Consider the following 18,538-nt stretch of genomic DNA (forward strand, 5'->3'; position numbering starts at 1 on the left):
AATAAGACGAACAAACAGCCAAACACAGACGAAAGATAGAAATCATATTTCTTCTGAAGTCTAACCATGACATCTTCGGCTCTCCATTTGCAAGTTTCAGTTAAAAATTGGATCCTGAAATGACTCCAGAAATAAATGAGAGATATTTTGGAGTATCAGGCAGATAATGATACGTGTCCGTAACTGAAAATATCGCTTAAAAGAATGAAAAGGAGATCGCAAATGCAATTTCCTGACCTGCAAGTTAATGCATTAAGCATGTAGGTGCTCTCTTTATTTTCACATTGAAGAGATGGAAGTCAATTCCCCTGTTCAAGATTCTTTAGCATACGAAATGCCTATCATCATGTATTTCAGGACCGAGAAGTATACGCTTCGATTAATTTATTCAGCAGTCTAGATAAGATCTAAAAATTCCAGAAAATCCTTATAGAAACATATTTATAGAATTTAAGAGTAAAGGTTTAGTTTTAGAACATAGAAATTACATCTGCATTGTTGGAACGTTGAAAAAAATATGTGCAACTTTAATTTCTCATGAGTAATTTGTGACGTTACACGCACACAGTATGCTCATTGCTTGTGCTTGAGAATCTGAGATACATTCTGCTGGAACGGAAGCAATAGACGCAAATAAGGCATGTGCACTAAACACTAGACTCAAATGAACATCACAACTATGTAACAGAGATGATCACGTAGGAGCGACCAGACCAAATTGACGAAACAGGAACAGATCATATCCTGTATAATTTCTACTTATATTTTAACAAGGCACAGATTCTACAAACTTCAAAGTATACATTCACTAGTTTGCATGCACTACAACTTACTTTGATAGTATAAGAACCTAATCTTCCAAGAACATGGACATTTTTTATTTACAGCATAATCTGTTTATATAATTACAACCCTGGCTAGGAAGTCTTTAAAAACGATGAGACAGAATCATCAGTACCACATAGTCAACAGGCTTTTAGCAACATGTGGGCCAGAGAGAAAATTGGATGCTGGTCATACTGAAAAGGAACTTTTAGCCTGACAAGTGCTCGAGTCTGTGGTCTGCAGTTTAGAACTTCTGTCAGATCCGTCAGAGAAGAAGACAATGTTTTCTTGGTGGCTCACGAGAACCTGAAGAGACCTCGGCACAGGTGGCTTGCCAAACTCCAAGAGTTTCTCAAAAACCTGAACTACTTGCCCCATAGAGGGCCTAGAATTCTCTTCATCCTGAATACACCATATAGCAATTCTACAAGCTATGGTGAGCTCTCCCACATCCGCTTCACCTCCCAATCTAGGATCAAGCAACGCAAACTCTTCGCTCTCAAGAATTTTGTTCGCAGCCCAAGTAGGAAAATACCCGACCTTCCCATCCTCAGAGTGCTCCACATTTCTCCTCCCTGAGATCAACTCTAACAGCATCATTCCATAGCTATAAACGTCAGCCTTAGCCGTAATTGGCAAACCGGAGAGCCATTCTGGTGCAAGGTAACCCCTTGTGCCTCTGAAAGTTGTCAAGACCCGGCTAAATTCTCGACCTAAGAGCTTGGCCAACCCAAAATCAGCGACCTTGGGGCAGAATTGAGCATCAAGAAGGATGTTTTCTGGCTTGATATCACAATGTATGATGCAGTCTCTACATTTTTCATGAAGGTAGCTTATTCCTCTTGCTGTCCCAACTGCAATTTCATATCTTGTTCTCCAATTTAGTGGTTCAGAATTGAAATTAAACAGATGGAAATCCAATGATCCGTTCTGCATGAAATCATAAACAAGCAACCTTTTCATACCTTCTGAGCAAAACCCACGAAGGCGAACAAGATTGACATGTTGGATTGTCCCGATTGTGCTGACCTCAGTTCTGAATTGCTTCTCCCCCTGCCTCGGGCCTTCTAGTTTCTTTACAGCAACAACTGATGAATCAGGCAGAGTTCCCTTGAAAACGGAGCCAAAACCGCCTCCTCCCAACTTATCTGAGAAATTTTTTGTCGCAGTTTGCAAATCTTTATATCTAAAAGATACTAGCATTCCCTGCATCTTTGAATCCTGAGAGCTTGAGAGCTTTCTGAATATCCAAACCAACAACCAAATGATCACTAGAATAGCCAGAACACTGCCTACCGAGACTCCAATAATCACAGTAGCAGCATTTTTCTTATTAAGCACTCTGTCGAGCGTCTCCAAATTAGAAACACGAACATAAATACTGTTTTCATTACCAACAGACTGCTGCCGGAGATTCAGAAGGCCTCCTTTCCATATTAAGCACCCACTATTTTGATAAGAGTAGGCAGTACATGAACAATCTTCTAGGCAAGCTGATTTACAACCCTCGGCATTGTTCACTCTCACTGTACTATTATTTGCAGGAGAGTTCAGCCCCGGTTGCAAGGAAAATTGATCTCTCTCACACTGCAATGCGACCTTTCTCCTGCAACCTCCAGACCAATCCGACAATCCCCAGACTTGAGGAGATGCTGGTTCAAACCCGTCAACGCAATTGCAAGGATTCTGCTTATCCTGATCACAAACCCCAAAATCTCCACAGAGACCATATACTTCACATTGATCTCTTGGCTGTGCCCAGAACACGATCCATTGTTGTGATTCTTCGACCCATGTCAATTGCTTGATCTGCCCAGATAGGTCTATGACAAACTTTGTCAAGATGCTGCTATTGTAGACCGAATACGTGAAGTATCTAGCTGTGTCATTTTCAACAAAGCTGAAATTATAGAGGTAGTTGGCTCTCATCTCTGGCACTCCACTGAAAGTTTGATTGTTCCAAACTCCGCTGGTCCAGTACTGCTGGGTCCTATTCCAAACTATAAAATATTGAGCAGATCCATTTGGGTCGAGCTCTAGAGAGAATGGCCCAGGAGAGGGATCCTCTTTATTCTTCCACGAAGTAAGTAGTTGATTTTCATTTGTTACCTTATTAAGTCCCAGACTTCCACCAGGCAACCAAGTATGCGTCGGGTGACTGAAACTGTCCCACAATTTGTCAGAAGAATTAGCATCTCTCAGGACAAGATTACCACTGTCTTCAAGGACAACAATTCTTGAAGGTGAACTTGGAGTTGAAGTCACGTTCGTAGACCAAGAGATGACTTTTGATTGTGTCAGAAGGACCAAGTTGCCATCTTCTGAGATCTTGAACTCCGCTGTGTTGTCCTGGAGAGGTTTGTCTCTATTGGCTACCCACACCACGTTGTCGGTTGGAATTTGCTTGTACCGGATGCCCAGGTAGTATCTTTTTGGGTTGCCAAGGAAGACGTACCCCAACTCAAATACGCCTTTCGAGGAGGTAATTGTCTGGTTCCCCGTGAGAGCTTGGCCTGAAGAGATAGTGTTTGCTGCAAAAATTTGACTGCCGTAACAGCAGAAGAGCAGGGAACAAAGGAGAATTCTGAGCCATGGCAGCAACATCCAAGAACCCATTGGGCCTCCTCACGGTCTGCAAATGGTAACAGGTAGTGACCTCACAACACCGACTTAGTAGCCACCAAACCTGCATAACAACAGAGAGTTTACCATAGCAGTCTATGAAATGGTCAGCAGGTAGGAGGAGGCCGTGGAAAAAGAAAGAGATTCCAAGAAATATCTTAATTCCAACAATGACCTCATAATTTCTATTTCTTTACAAGAATTGATCGTGTTCAATTCGGCCAAGTCCACTATCCATGCCCATTTGTCGGTTAGAAATAAACCAATCGCTGCACTTTCAGCCAAATCTGCTTGTAGAATCGATTCTTTATCGGGTTCAATCTCATTTACTTGAGCCCTTCCATAACTTCACCCCATTCAAGTCAAATCTATTAGGCAACAAGGGTTGCATTCACTAGGACTTCCAACTTGAAACAGGTTACGAGTTCAGTAAACAGAAATGTTTCTCTCTTGACATAATCTAGTAAGGGAGTGTCTAACCTCAGATTGCCTAACATCCAAAAGAGATTGGCCAAAGCCAACTGCCACGGATTTGAGTGTCTGTAATGAACCACAAAACAAAAGTAATCTCGAGTTGCGTGTTGCAGACGTCTATAGGGCGATCACCAGTAGACCAATTATGGACAGGGGCAATAGGATAAGGCAGAGCATCATGGTTGGTGAGTGATTGAGGGTCGGAAGGACGAGAGATAACACGGTCGAAGTGGAGGAGGCAGCACCGCTTCCGGTTTTTCCGAATGGCCATCATCGACCAACAAGACCACCCTCAGGTGTGAGAAGGGGTCTGCCTTGTGGTGAACAACAGTAGCCACGGTCGAGGGCCGAGGAAGAGGGGCCGAGAGGGCATTGGCCCTTGAGGCCAGAGTTGGAGCTGAGGGGCTGGCCAGGCCGTGGGACCTGTGGTGCCAGTGTCGACGCTGAGTCGAACTTAGGTCGGCAAGCTGGGAGTGCAGGACAGCCTCCCTGCCAATTCAAAGATTGTGCAGTCCAGAATGATGCCGATCGTTGCAGGAGCCTCCTACTTCTACGACAAGAGGTCAAAGGAAAGTGGGACACTCGGCAGCTTACCTGGCACGACCATAACCAGCCAGTGCAGACGGAGCCAGAAATTTTACGGTCAGAGACGCCAATATAGTAAATAAAATAATCATAGATCACGCAAGAACAAAAAGCATTTAGTGCACGAGACACTGCTTTGCGTTGTTACAGACGCGAATTGAACTACACTCACCACCGATATAACCTTTAACCTCAAGCATTTGAATGGCCCCATAATCCATTTGCAACAGGTAGAATCAACATGAAGGAAAACTAGAACAGCCGGAATGCCTTTCAAATTTGCAGTGCTTACCATGTCAAAGTTTACAGCTACAAGAAAAAAACAAAGTTTCGACACCGAAAATCCAGAATAGCTGCATGCTTTTAGTGTTCAAACTGGAGAACAAATCCAAGACATACAGTTTTGCATTCAAGTGGCATATATAGCCCAACTTTTAAGGGCATCAACACGCCTGAATGACCTTCACAGTCAAAAGAAGTAGTTCCCACCCATTATTTTATAAGAACTTTCTAGACCTCTAGTAAATAACACCTACACAAGCATCTAAAAAATAATATTTTTTACCATGTCTCTAGTGCTCATGCAAAAATTATTATAACAGAAAAATATCATCATCAATCTCACCAAGTAAATAACTAATAACGGTAATTAGTTTTAAACGTAGACAGCATAAATGTCAAATTACCATTAAATCAAATTCTCCATGTTTCAATAAGAAGCCAATGACCATGATTAAACGTTCTTCTAACCAGAACTTCCATCCGGTAGGTATGTTCAGAGACCAGGAAAGGTGTCTGTAAACAAATGCGTAAAATAATGGCGCGTACAGTTGAAAAACAATTGAATGACACAAGCAAGAGCAAAAGTAGAACCACCAAAAAGTCCATAATAAATGAAGAAACACCCAAATAAAAGATCCTAAAATGGCCAACTTCCCCAAATCAAGAAGAAGAAGAAGAGACAGAGAAAGGTTACATGGGTAGGAGGTTGGCACCCATTTTATGGAATTTCAGGACTCCGACAGCGAATTGAGTGGTTCTCAAAGCGGATTATGTGCCAATTTTCATGAAATAGGAAAACTGAGATTCCTACAGGCCGGCTCGGAAATTTCAAGAGGAAGGGAGAGAGGCTCTCACACGGCAGGCGTCAGGTGGCCAACGGTGGGATGTGGTTCATGGAGGAAAGGAGGGAGGGAGAGAGAGAGAGAGCGCGAGAGAGAGAGACTCACGTTGTGGCCGACGGTGGGACTCCTCAAGCTCGTTGGGCAATGGCAGGACTCCTCAAGCTCGACACTTCATGGCGGTCTTGGGACGATGAAGCCGAATGAAGCAGTGGCGGAACTAAACGAAGCAGCGGAATTAAGCGGCGCCGGAACTAACCGAAGCAGCGGAATTAAGCGGCGCCGGAACTAACCGAAGCAGCGGAATTAAGCAGCGCCGGAACTAAACGAAGCAGCTTGGGGCCGGCTCTCGACCCAGGTTACAAGTCAAGCAAGTGCCAAAGAACAAGAGAGGCACAAGCAGCACGGGCTTTGACATGCTGTCCATTCCCTCCATCTTTGGCCGCCAATTTTCAAGATTTTTATTTGGGAACGGACCAGAAGGCGAAGCCCCAAACTTTTTCTGTACAAGTCTACCTCAACACCGTCTTCTGTTTACACTTAACCGAGATCTAGTTTTGGGTAAAGTTCAGTTAAACTGATAAAGACCAAGACTTTTTGGCGGTGAAACTTGGCTAACATAATTTGGCAACTGTGTTAGATCCTGGGACACTTATCACGCGGAATTATCGCGATGTAGGACCCTCTCCCCTTCGACTCACGTAGCTCCTGGAAGAAGCTCTCCCCAGACGATTTATTGTCTTGTCAGAAAGCAAGACTGAATTCCAACTTCCCAAGTGATTTATGTGGACATACGGGAGGAAGAACGCAAGAATGGGTAATCTGTCAATGGTTGATCGCACGCAGGTCAAGAGATATTTTTTGCAAGGGAGAAATGTATGCCTTATAAAAATTGCGTGCCGTATGTGGTACTCTCTTTACAGGTCTTTAGGAACTGTTAGAGTCAGTCAGCCTATCAGCTTTTACTTAGTTCAAACCGGCTCACTTTAACTCAAGACAACCCATTGAACCAAATCACCTGTTCTTTATAAATCATCATGACATCTTTAGATCTGACCAAGCTCACGCCATGATCGCCTTAGTGCAACCTAACTTAAATCTAAGTTACTTCGAGTTACAGGATCCAGATTTTTCAATTCATTTTGGTAGCTTTCTTTCGCCTAGATGAAAACTACGTGTAAGTTTGCTTTTTCGAGCAGGCCTTTCCTGGTCTTGACAAAGGCATGACAAATGGAGAAAAATAAATTTAAAAAGGTCGCTTTATTCAAGGAAACATCGTGAGTTATCTCTCTTTTTATTTAATGCATTTCCATTTTGTCCGCACAAGTGGATGTCGCGGACAGGGCGTTCTGTAGCACAAAGGAACAGGATCTTGGCGTCTCTTGTTTTGCACCTCCTTCCACCTGCATGCCCCTCCGGGTAAGCACGCAGGTGTTCCTCACCAGCTTGAAGGATATCAATCAAACGTCATCTAAAGCCACAGTGATGACGACGTAAATAAAACATATTGGTCTCACAAAAATTCTTATTAACCGTGCACCTCTCATCTTCCACATTTAAGAGGACAAATAAATGAACATGAAACGGACATCTCCACCTGAGGTCATAATTTGCTGGATGAACTACCAACAATTAATATATGATGGAAAGGTAGTTGAGATTGCACATCCTTCATAACTACAGCTGATTAAATTTGTAAGTTTGAGCATCCTATTTAGGACACAGCGCTTCAAATAGATCGGATCTAATTCAGGTTGAACCCGAGTCTAACCTTTAAGCAAAATGGGTCTCAGTTTACTAGCTTCTCCAGGAATGAGTCCAAAGAAAACGCTTTAAGCAACCATACTTTCAAACCTGGATGTGCACATTTTTTTTTGTATAAAATAAGGTATATTGAATCAACAAACTTTAAAAAAAAAAAGCCAGCGAGCTAAACAAAAACAGCTAAATAGGAATTTTTAAAACAAGTGATTTTTGTTTTTTTTAAAATATGATGCTATTCTTAAAATTGTTTCAGCCTTCAGAATCTGATATTTGTGAGGGTAGCCAACAACAGAAACGACACCTGGAAAACCTACCTAAGCGTGTCAAATCAAGGCCCAGTTCAACTACCATTCAAGTCCTGTGAATCTAGTTTAGCAGTTGATGGATTTCAAGTTAAAAATAAATTAAATTGGTTAAAGGGAAAGCATAACTGGAGTCATCTGTTGAAGTCCAAGTTATTTGTCAATTCAAGTAACATTGAAAATTCTTCGATTTACTGGTAGGTGCAAGGAGATGACGGTCTCGAGCGAAAGCGTTGTAATGTTCAATTGCCTTCAGGACACGACACTGAAGTCCTCCAATCAGAAACCTGAACAGTTCTTCATAGGGATGCAGAAATTGGGAACTTGCGGGCTTCGCTAGATTTTAGTTCACAACTTTCTAACTTCCTTATATTACTTTATCAGTCAGAGAGCAGATATTCAAATAATGCCAACCTTTCAGCCATCCTGGATTCTAGACTTCTGGAGAACAAAACCAGTGATCAACTTGGATCAACAGAATACATCCTACACCACACAAACTTCTTAATTTTCTTGTCAGACTCCTCTGAAATACTAAATCTTTCAGTGATGCAGACCATGCTTTTACAGCCCTCTTAACTCTCCAGATATATGTATCTGTTCATCAATCTCATAGGCCTTACGACATCTAAGACTGATTCAGATTTCCAAGTCACAGATAGGCCTAAGATTTCTCTTGAACCATTGCAGGAGAGGTCGCATCATTGGTCTTCTTTGCACACAAGTCCCAAGTTGTTGGGATAAAATGGATTGGACACTAGTTTACTAAAATAATTCAACAACAAACTATAGCCCAATAGATCATGCAATAAACAACGAATCAACGACCAAGCACTCCAACCAAACGAATCACAATCACAAACTGCACGAGAAATTTTTTACGTGAAAAAACCTCTCAAAACAATGAGGGTAAAAAACCACGGGGTACTACGACCCAAACTCAATCCACTATAATCAATGATAGAAGTTATTCGACGAGGGGCTACAAAAAGCCAACCCTCAAACAATAATATCTCATCAAAACAATATAAGATAAACAAAGAGAATATCACCGATGGAATGCAGAAATCGTGGATTGAGAGGAGATGCATCTAGCTTCCTCCTCGATATCAAATCTTGCTCAAGCCAAATGCTCGCACTCTTTTCTTCCTTGCCTTCCTCTTCTCCTTCTCTCCTCTTGTTGTGCAGCCACAAGATCTCCCCTTTCTTTTTTCCCCAAAAGAGAAAACCTAAGAGAGAGAGACGTGTGCAAGATGGGGGGGCACCATCAGGTGCCCTCCCTTTTCCTCTGCCCATCACTTAAGTGACGGGCCGGATCGGGTCCTCTCAGGAGGCTGGACCCGACCCAACAAACTCCTCCTCTAGCCTCAAGTGAGGGAAAATACCTGCAAAATGAACAAAATTAATATACTGTCTTAAAGACAGTCATCTCAACTAAGTCTCTACACATATCATTTTCTTTTTAGGTAGAGACTTTGTCATCATATCTGCAGGATTATTATCTATTTGGATTTTATCAAGAACAAGCTGCTTCGACTCTAAAACATCACGTATCCAATGATACCTCACGTCTATGTGCTTTGACCTTGCATGAAAAGCAGAATTCTTTCCAAGGTGAATAGCACTCTGACTGTCACAATAAAGCACATACTCGTCTTAACTAAACTTAAGTTCCTGCATGAACCTCTTCATCCATAGTAACTCCTTGCTTGCCTCTGTAGCTGCAATAAACTCTGCTTCAATAGTAGATAATACTACATATTTTCGAAGACTGGATTGCCAAGAAACTGTACCACATGCATATGTCAATAAATATCCAGATATAGATCTTCTCCCATTAATGTCTCCTGTCATGTCTGAATCTATATAGCTAACAAGAATGATTTTTTTACCCCAAAACAAAGTGAAAAACTGCTAGTCCCATGATGATATCTCAAAATTCATTTTACTGCTTCCCAGTGTTTATTTTCTGGATTTGAGACAAACCGACTAACAACTTCAACTGAATGAGCAATATCACGTATAATACATACCATAACATACATCAGACTACTTGTGGTTGAGGCATAGAGAATCTTCTACATATCTTTCTTTTCTGAATCTGTCATTGAACTCTGCTTGGTGCTCAACTTGAAATGCACCGCAAGAGGGGTGGTAATAGGCTTTGCCTTGTCCATGTGAAATCTTTGAAGTACCTTCTCGATGTACTTCTCCTTAGATAGCCATAACTTCTTCGACTTTCTATCTCGCGTGATCTTCATACCCAAAATCTGACTAGCAGGTCCCAAGTCCTTCATAGCAAAAGATTTGCTCAACTCCTTTTTCAAGCTTGAAATTCTTGATATATTATTGCCAACAATAAGCATGTCATCAACATAAATCAACAAAATGACAAAATCATTACCTGAGAATTTCTTCATAAAGACGCAGTGATCTGAGGTAGTCTTAGTGTAGCCATACTCCCCCATAAATGACTCGAACTTCTTGTACCACTGCCTAGGTGCCTGCGTCAGACCATACAAACTTTTCTTTAATCTGTAAACATGGTTTTCTTTATCTTTCACAAGAAAACCTTCGAGCTGCATCATGTAAATTTCCTCATTAAGATCACCATGAAGAAAAGCTGACTTCACATCCATCTGCTCGATCTCCAAGTCAAGACTGGCTGCCAAACTGAGAACAATTTTGATAGACGACATCTTGACCACCAGTGAGAATATCTCGTCAAAGTCAACTCCCTTTTTCTGTTAAACCCCTTCACAACCAACCTAGCTTTGTATCTTGGGTTTAGAGAGCTTTTATCATGCTTCACTCTAAAAACTCATTTGTTTCTCAATGCCCTCTTGCTTTGGGGCAACTCTACAAGCTCGAAAGTGTGGTTGTCGTAAAGTGACTGTATCTCATCTTTCATGGCTTCCATCCATTTTTCCTTGTGCACATAATGTATAGCTTCTTCATAGCATTCAGGCTCACCACTGTCAGTCAACAAAATATAGTCACGTACGAGATATCTAGTTGAGGGATGCCTCTCCCTCGTGGATCTCCGCTGCCGATTTGCATCTGAGGAAAAACCATCCAAATTCTGATCGTGATCTGAATTAGGAATATCTGGCATGTTTATTTATCCTTCTCTATCATGTATCTGCCCAACAACATCATCTGGCACTGTTTTTGGAGTATTCTGCAAGAGAATAGGTTCCACATCAACTAGCTAATAGCTACTATAAGAAAATCCTTTACTGCTTTCTGAATATTCTCAATATTCTGATCTTCAGCAAATACCACATTCCTGCTTCTGACAAGCTTCTTTTCAACTGGATCATACAATCTGTAACCAAATTCATCATGGCCGCAACCCAAAAACACGCACTGCCTGCTTTTTTATTCTAACTTCGAACTCTCATCCTTTGGTATATGCACAAATGTCTTGCATCCAAATACACGTAAGTGCTCATAGGATATATTCTTCCCATACCAAACTCTATTAGGAACATTACCATCCAAAGAAATATGTGGAGACAAGTTAATCACATAAGCAGCAGTATGTAAAGCTTCACACCAAAAAGAATAAGATAACTTAGCTTCAGATAGGAGACATCTAACTCTCTCCATGAGTGTCATGTTCATTCATTCTGTCACGCCATTCAACCGAGGAGTCTTAGGTGAAGTCTTTTGGTGTCTGATGTCATGAGATCTGTAATACTCATCAAATGGACCAATATACTCTCCCTCATTATCGCTGCGAACACACTTCAGCTTCTTTCATAACTGTCTTTCAACCAGTGCATGAAAGTCCTTCAAAATACCAAGGACTTGGTCTTTCCTCTTCAAAGAATAGACCCAAAATTTTTTAGAAAAATCATCAATAAACGTGACAAAATAAAGTGCACCACCATGTGAACTTACTTTCATATGACCACATACATCTGTATGAACCAACTCAACTGCTTCTGACTTTCTGGAAGGTGGATGACTCTTGAAAGAGACTCGCGTTTGCTTCCCTGTAAAACAATGACTGCATTTATCAAGTTCATCCTTCTTTACATCTAGGAGAAGATTCTTCTTGATCAAGAACTGCAGTCCCTTGTCACTCATATGTTCCAACCTCTTATGCCACAACTCAATAGATTTCTCATCTTGTGTCATATGCACAATGTCTTTGAAAATCGATGCCTGCATAGTAAAAAGATTATTGCTGCATTTCTTGCCTCGAGCAATAATCAAGGAACCTCCGGTAATCTTCCATTGGCCATCACCAAAAGTATTGTGGTACCCTTCTTCATCGAGTCTTCCTGCAGAGATAAGGTTCAGATGCATGTCTCACTTCTGTCAACTTCAATAGGGCTCCATTTGCATTCTTCAGAATAACGTCGCCTCTGCCTATAACCTGAGACAAAGAACCATTATCCATTTTCAAAGTGCCAAAATCACCAGACATATATGAAGAGAAAAAATCCTTATGAGAAGTAACATGAAGAGCTGAACCACTATCAACAAGCCAACAAGTATCATATCTGGCAATATTAACCATGTCAGCATCACAAACCATGAACATTTCATGTTGTGCAGCAATTGTGACATTATCATCTCGGTCATTTTTCTTCTCTTGTTTCTCTCCAATTCTAACTCATTCTTCAGTTGAAAGCAATACTTCCTTATGTGCCCTTTCTTTCTATAGTGGTGACATTCCAAATTCTTATATTTGGATCAGGACTTGCTTCTGTTTTTATCTCTGCTCCTGTCACTCTTGAATTTACTCCTCCCCTTGTTCTTTGTGAAAAGAACCTCTGTCTAAGAAGAACAGACCTGAGATTTTCTTCTCATCTCCTCATTGAGAATACCCGACTTAACAATCTCTAAAGAAACAACCACATTAGCTGCAGAATTAGTAAGCGAAACTCTAAATATCTCCCACGAATCAGGCAAAGTAGCAAGCAATAATAATCCCACAATCTCATCTTCAAATTTAACACCCATACTGAATAACTGACTGGTGATCCCCTGAAAATCATTTAGAAAATCTGACATTGAACTGCCCTCTCTGAATATCAAATTCATCAATCTTTTCAGAAGAAATAGTTTACTACTTCCTGTCTTGGAGGCATAAAGATTTTCTAATTTTATCCACAACTACATGCATGATTTTCATCTTGGATATGGTTGTAAACATTTTCATCCACAAATTGTCGAATGAAACCACAAACTTGTTCATGTTCAAATTCTCATTCCTCATCAGACTCAAAATTGGGCTTTTCTTTGGAAAAAACTGGAAGGTGCATAGCCTTCACATATAAGAAATCTTTCATCTTATTTTTCCATAGACTATAATTAGTCTCATTTAGGTTAATCATACTGCTAGTACCAAAATCAATTTTGTTATCCACCATGTTGGCTCTCATACCACTTTGTTGGGATAAAATGGATTGGACACTAGTCTACTAAAATAATTCAACAACAAACTATAGCCCAATAGATCATGCAATAAGCAACGAATCAATGACCAAACACTCCAACCAAACGAATCACAATGCATGAGAAATTTTTTACGTAGAAAAACCCCTCAAAACAATGAGGGTAAAAAACCACGGGGTACTACAACCCAAACTCAATCCACTATAATCAATGATAGAAGTTGTCCCACGAGGAGCTACACATAGCCAACCCTCAAACAATAATATCTCATCAAAACAATATGAGATAAACAAACAGAATATCACCGATGGAATGCAGAAATCATGGATTGGGAGGAGATGCGTCTGGCTTCTTCCTCGATATCAAATCTTGCTTAAGCCAAATGCTCGCAGCCTTCCTCTTCTCCTTCTCTCCTCTTGTTGTGCAGCCACAAGATCTCCCCTTTCTTTTTTCCCCAAAAGAGAAAACCTAAGAGATAGAGACATGTGAGAGATGGGGGGCCACCATCGAGTGCCCTCCCTTTTTCTCCGCTGACGGGCTGGATCGGGTCCTCTCAGGAGGCTGGACCCGACCCAACACAAGTAACGGGGTGGGTTGATTACAACAAAAAACTGAAAAGATGCCACTCATCCTGAAAGAATTGTCAAACTCGAGAAACAATTCATCCCTTCCAAGCATGAATGCTCCCAGTAGGAGACAGCAAGAATATACTGGTGCAACTTTCTTGGGGAATTGTATGCTTCACTTGTGTGGCCAGTTTCAGCGTAGATTTTATTGTTTTCCTTCTATCATGGCATCCATTAACTGCTCAAGCCTTTTTTGCTCAATTGATTTTTTTCCGACGGGAAAACTTTAGGCAACGTCCATTAGTGGTTCCAACCGTGTTTAAAGGCTCAAATGTTATATTTTAAAGAGGGACAACTCTCACACGAGTAAGGCAAATTTTCATAGTGAAGGAATCCTTGAAGGTGCATCAATCGTAACCGTTTAGTCCTTATCTTTCATTTTTCAAGGAGCAATACTAATGCTCAATCTTCAGTCCAAAAGGCAGGAAGAGAGGACAACAGAAAATATCAGACGACAATATCCAACTGTTCAGGAAGAAAAGACTGTCAGACATTGTGCCTGTGAATGAACTGCATATAACCAATTTAGTGATAAAATGTTATACAAAAAACAGAACGAACTCGGATACATTAGAGAAGCCAGATAAGCAAGAGATTGGTAGTCCAGTCGAATGCTCTGAGATGGGGTAACTGACGCAAAATCCATAGTGTAAAAACCAGCCCTTATTTCGGGGCAACACCAAACAACTGAATGTGGAACTTCCTGATTGAAAGACGATCTGTGAATGGAACTCTGCAACTTTGAAAGCACCCAGTTGTTATGGAGAAGAGGCAAGTAATGCATGGGCAATACCCACTAGATTCAAATGAGTGTCACAACCACGCAACCAAGATCACCATGTAGGAGTCGAGCACACAAAATTCACAAGATAGCAATAGACCATATATTGTCTAATAATTAACTTCCATTTATATTTTAACACAAAGCACGGATTCTTCAATATATAAACTCAAATGTTTGTATATAGTTCTACTAGTATAAGAATCTACAACAACGTGAAGCTTTTTTTCTTTTTTTTTTTAGCATAATCTATTTATTAGAATCCATGGTAAAAGGGAAATCATTAATAATGATGAGACACAATCATCAGTACCGCTACCACACAATTGAAAGCATGTCGACTAAAGTTGGTGGGTGGTCATACTGAATTGACCGATGAGCTTTGAGCATGAGAAGTGCTTGAATTAATGGTCTGCGGTTTAGAACTTCTGTCAGAACCTTCAGAGAAGAAGACAATGTTTTCATGATGGTCGACAAGAACCTGAAGAGACCTCGGCACAGGCGGCTTGCCAAACTCCAAGAGTTTCTCAAAAACCTGAACTACTTGCCCCATGGAGGGCCTAGAATTCTCTTCATCCTGAATACACCATATAGCAACTCTACAAGCTATGGTGAGCTCTCCTAAATCGGCTTCACCTTCCAATCTAGGATCAAGCAACTCAAACTCTTCGCCCTCAAGAATCTTGTTCGCAGCCCAAGTAGGAAAATACCCGACCTTCCCATCCTCAGAGTGCTCCACATTTCTTCTCCCTGAGATCAATTCTAACAGCATCATTCCATAGCTATAAACGTCGGCCTTAGTCGTAATTGGCAAACCGGAGAGCCATTCTGGTGCAAGGTAACCCCTTGTGCCTCTGAAAGTTGTCAAGACCCGGCTAAATTCTCGACCTAAGAGCTTGGCCAACCCAAAATCAGCGACCTTGGGGCAGAATTGAGCATCAAGGAGGATGTTTTCTGGCTTGATATCACAATGTATGATGCAGTCTCTACATTTTTCATGAAGGTAACTTATTCCTCTTGCTGTCCCAACAGCAATTTCATATCTTGTTCTCCAATTCAGTGGTTCAGAATTGAAATTAAACAGATGGAAATCCAATGATCCGCTCTGCATGAAATCATAAACAAGCAACCTTTTCATACCTTCTGAGCAAAACCCACGAAGGCGAACGAGATTGACATGTTGGATTGTCCCGAGTGTGCTGACCTCAGTTCTGAATTGCTTCTCCCCTTGCCTCGGGCCTTCTAGTTTCTTTACAGCAACAATTGATGAATCAGGCAGAGTTCCCTTGAAAACGGAGCCAAAACCGCCTCCTCCCAACTTATCTGAGAAATTTTTTGTCGCAGTTTGCAAATCTTTATATCTAAAAGATACTAGCATTCCCTGCATCTTTGAATCCTGAGAGCTTGAGAGCTTTCTGAATATCCAAACCAACAACCAAATGATCACTAGAATAGCCAGAACATTGCCTACCGAGACTCCAATAATCACAGTAGCAGCATTTTTCTTATTAAGCCCTCTGTCCAGCGTCTCCAAATTAGAAACACGAACATAAATACTGTTTTCATTACCAACAGACTGCTGCCGGAGATTCAGAAGGTCTCCTTTCCATATTAAGCACCCACTCTTTTGATAAGAGTAGGCAGTACATGAACAATCTTCTTGGCAAGCTGATTTACAACTCTCGGCATTGCTCACTCTCACTGTACTAGAATTTACAGAAGAGTTCAGCCCCGGTTGCAAGGAAAATTGATCTCTCTCACACTGCAATGCGAACTTTCTCCTGCAACCTTCAGACCAATCCGACAATCCCCAGTCTTGAGGAGATGCTGGTTCAAACCCGTCAATGCAATTACAAGGATTCTGCTTATCCTGATCACAAACCCCAAAATCTCCACAGAGACCATATACTTCACATTGCTCTTTTGGTTGTGCCCATATTGCGATCCACTGTTGTACTTCTTTGCTCCATGTCAATTGCATGATCCGCCCAGAGGGGCCTATCACAAACTTTGTCACGATGCTGCTATTGACCCAGTACGTGAAGTATTGACCTTTGTCGTTTGAAACAAAGCTGAAATTGTAGATATATTTGACTGCCATTTCAGTCACCCCAGTGAAAGACTGATTGTTCCAACGTCCAGTCGTCCAGTATTTTTGGGTCCTATTCCAGAACAAGAAATATTGGGAAGCTCCATCCCGATCAAGCTCTAGAGAGAACGGTCCAGGAGAGGGATCCTTTTCATTTTTCCACGAAATGAGCATTTGATACTCGTTTGTTACCTTATTTAGTCCCAGACTTCCACCAGGCAACCAAGTATGCGTCGGGTGACCGAAACTGTCCCACACAATATTGTTAGAAGAATTAGCATCTCTCAGGACAAGATTACCACTGTCTTCAAGGACAACAATTCTTGAAGGTGAACTTGGAGTTGAAGTCACGTTCGTAGACCAAGAGATGACTTTTGATTGTGTCAGAAGGACCAAGTTGCCATCTTCTGAGATCTTGAACTCCGCTGTGTTGTCCTGGAGAGGATTGTCTCTATTGGCTACCCACACCACGTTGTCGGTTGGAATTTGCTTGTACCAGATGCCCAGGTAGTATCTTTTTGGGTTGCCAAGGACGAAGTACCCCAACTCAAATATGCCACCGGAGGAAGCAATTTTCTGGTTCCCCGTGAGAGCTTGGCCTGGAGAGATGGTGTTTGCTGCAAAAGTTGGACCTTGGTAGCAGTAGATAAGTAGAGGCCACAATAGCAGAATACGAGAACCCATAGCCCCACCCCAAACCAACACCGCCTCCAAGTAGCAAATAGGTAGTTATCTCTGTATCCAGACTTAGTGGACAGCAAACTCCAACTATCAGAGGGTTTCTCACAAAAGAGTAGGAGTTGCTCAACAGGAGGGGAGGTTGGCAAAAAGCAAGAAGTACAAGGAATGAGTTCCACCTGATTTCAGTAGTGCCCCAAATTCTATATCTTGGCGACAATGTACTGCTATCAGTTTGGTCAAGTCTACTACCCGCAACCCACGCCCGTTGATCAATCTTTTGTTAAGTCCCAAGTCGACTAATGTTACAAATTGCAGGTCAAGTGATATTCTTTTGGAAAGAGAAGTGACTACATCAAAATTGCCTGGCGTAAGGGTAATACGGTACCTTGTGGGGCCAGTACCTCAATGAAATCCGATACTGAGCAATCAAAGGCTTTGGTATGTGTCGCTCCTCGGTCTCCTCGTACGTCATCTGCCGTCCATAAAAAGGAGTTATAAATTTTCCATTGATAAACATTTATTTATGCCGCGTATCATTATTCGTGGCTTTTATTGTGGGATGCTTGACTCAATTACGTAATTTTCTTCTAATTAAATTGGCTAGATCCGTAAAAAATTAAAATGTATGTGTTAAGACGTTCAAAAGCAGGCTGTCCCAGTTTTCGTACAAATGGTAATGAAAATAATAAATCTAAAAGGTTGTTTGATTCCACGGAACAGAAACGGACGACCTAGGACACAGTCTTCTCTTCCACAGTTCCACTGTCCCACCACCGTTTGAGTGGAGGTTGCCTGCAAGGCGTTGTGTAGGACAAAGGAACGCGATATTCGCCTCTTGTTTTTCACCCCAACCCTATGTAAGCTCGTAGGTGTAAGGTGAGTATTCCTCAACCTCACCTTGGATGATGCCAATCAACGTCAAACTAAAGACGGAACAAAGATAAGGTCAATAAATAGCATAGTTGTAAGAAACTTTTGTTCACCACCTCTCGTCTCACATTTAAGATGACAACTTATTGAACATAATACTGACGTCTCCGTTTGAGGTCATAATTGCTCTGGATCGATAACGAATAACGTCAGTCATCAGCATATGTTGAAACATAGTTGAGATTGCACATCCTACACTAACTACAGTAACTAAATTTGCAGGATCGGACATCCAATTTAGGATATGGCACTTAAAATAGAGCGGATCTAATCCAAATTGAACCCAAATAAAAAATTTACGTAACATCGGCCCCTTTGAGTAACTT

General features: G+C 41.4%; 1 protein-coding gene across 5 annotated transcripts; it reads right to left on the bottom strand.

Annotated features, from left to right (window-relative positions):
• Positions 1-718: 718 nt before the first annotated feature.
• Positions 719-17,561, bottom strand: LOC116262299 (G-type lectin S-receptor-like serine/threonine-protein kinase At2g19130). Of its 5 annotated transcripts, XM_031641549.2 has the most exons (3): positions 5,736-6,367; positions 5,193-5,301; positions 719-3,511 (listed from the first exon to the last, which is right to left on the bottom strand). In XM_031641549.2, exon 3 carries the CDS (start codon positions 3,439-3,441, stop codon positions 1,015-1,017), a length of 2,427 nt encoding a protein of 808 aa, XP_031497409.1. In that variant the 5' UTR covers positions 3,442-3,511; positions 5,193-5,301; positions 5,736-6,367; the 3' UTR covers positions 719-1,014. The 5 variants fall into 5 exon arrangements, with proteins under 5 accessions (XP_031497409.1, XP_049935130.1, XP_031497393.1 ...); XM_050079173.1 differs by lacking the exons at positions 5,193-5,301; positions 5,736-6,367 and adding an exon at positions 15,149-17,561 and having other exon boundaries at positions 719-1,286; XM_031641533.2 differs by lacking the exon at positions 5,193-5,301.
• Positions 17,562-18,538: the final 977 nt, after the last annotated feature.

The sequence above is a fragment of the Nymphaea colorata genome, chromosome 1 (assembly GCF_008831285.2).
Source record: "Nymphaea colorata isolate Beijing-Zhang1983 chromosome 1, ASM883128v2, whole genome shotgun sequence".
NCBI classification, from domain to species: domain Eukaryota; kingdom Viridiplantae; phylum Streptophyta; class Magnoliopsida; order Nymphaeales; family Nymphaeaceae; genus Nymphaea; species Nymphaea colorata.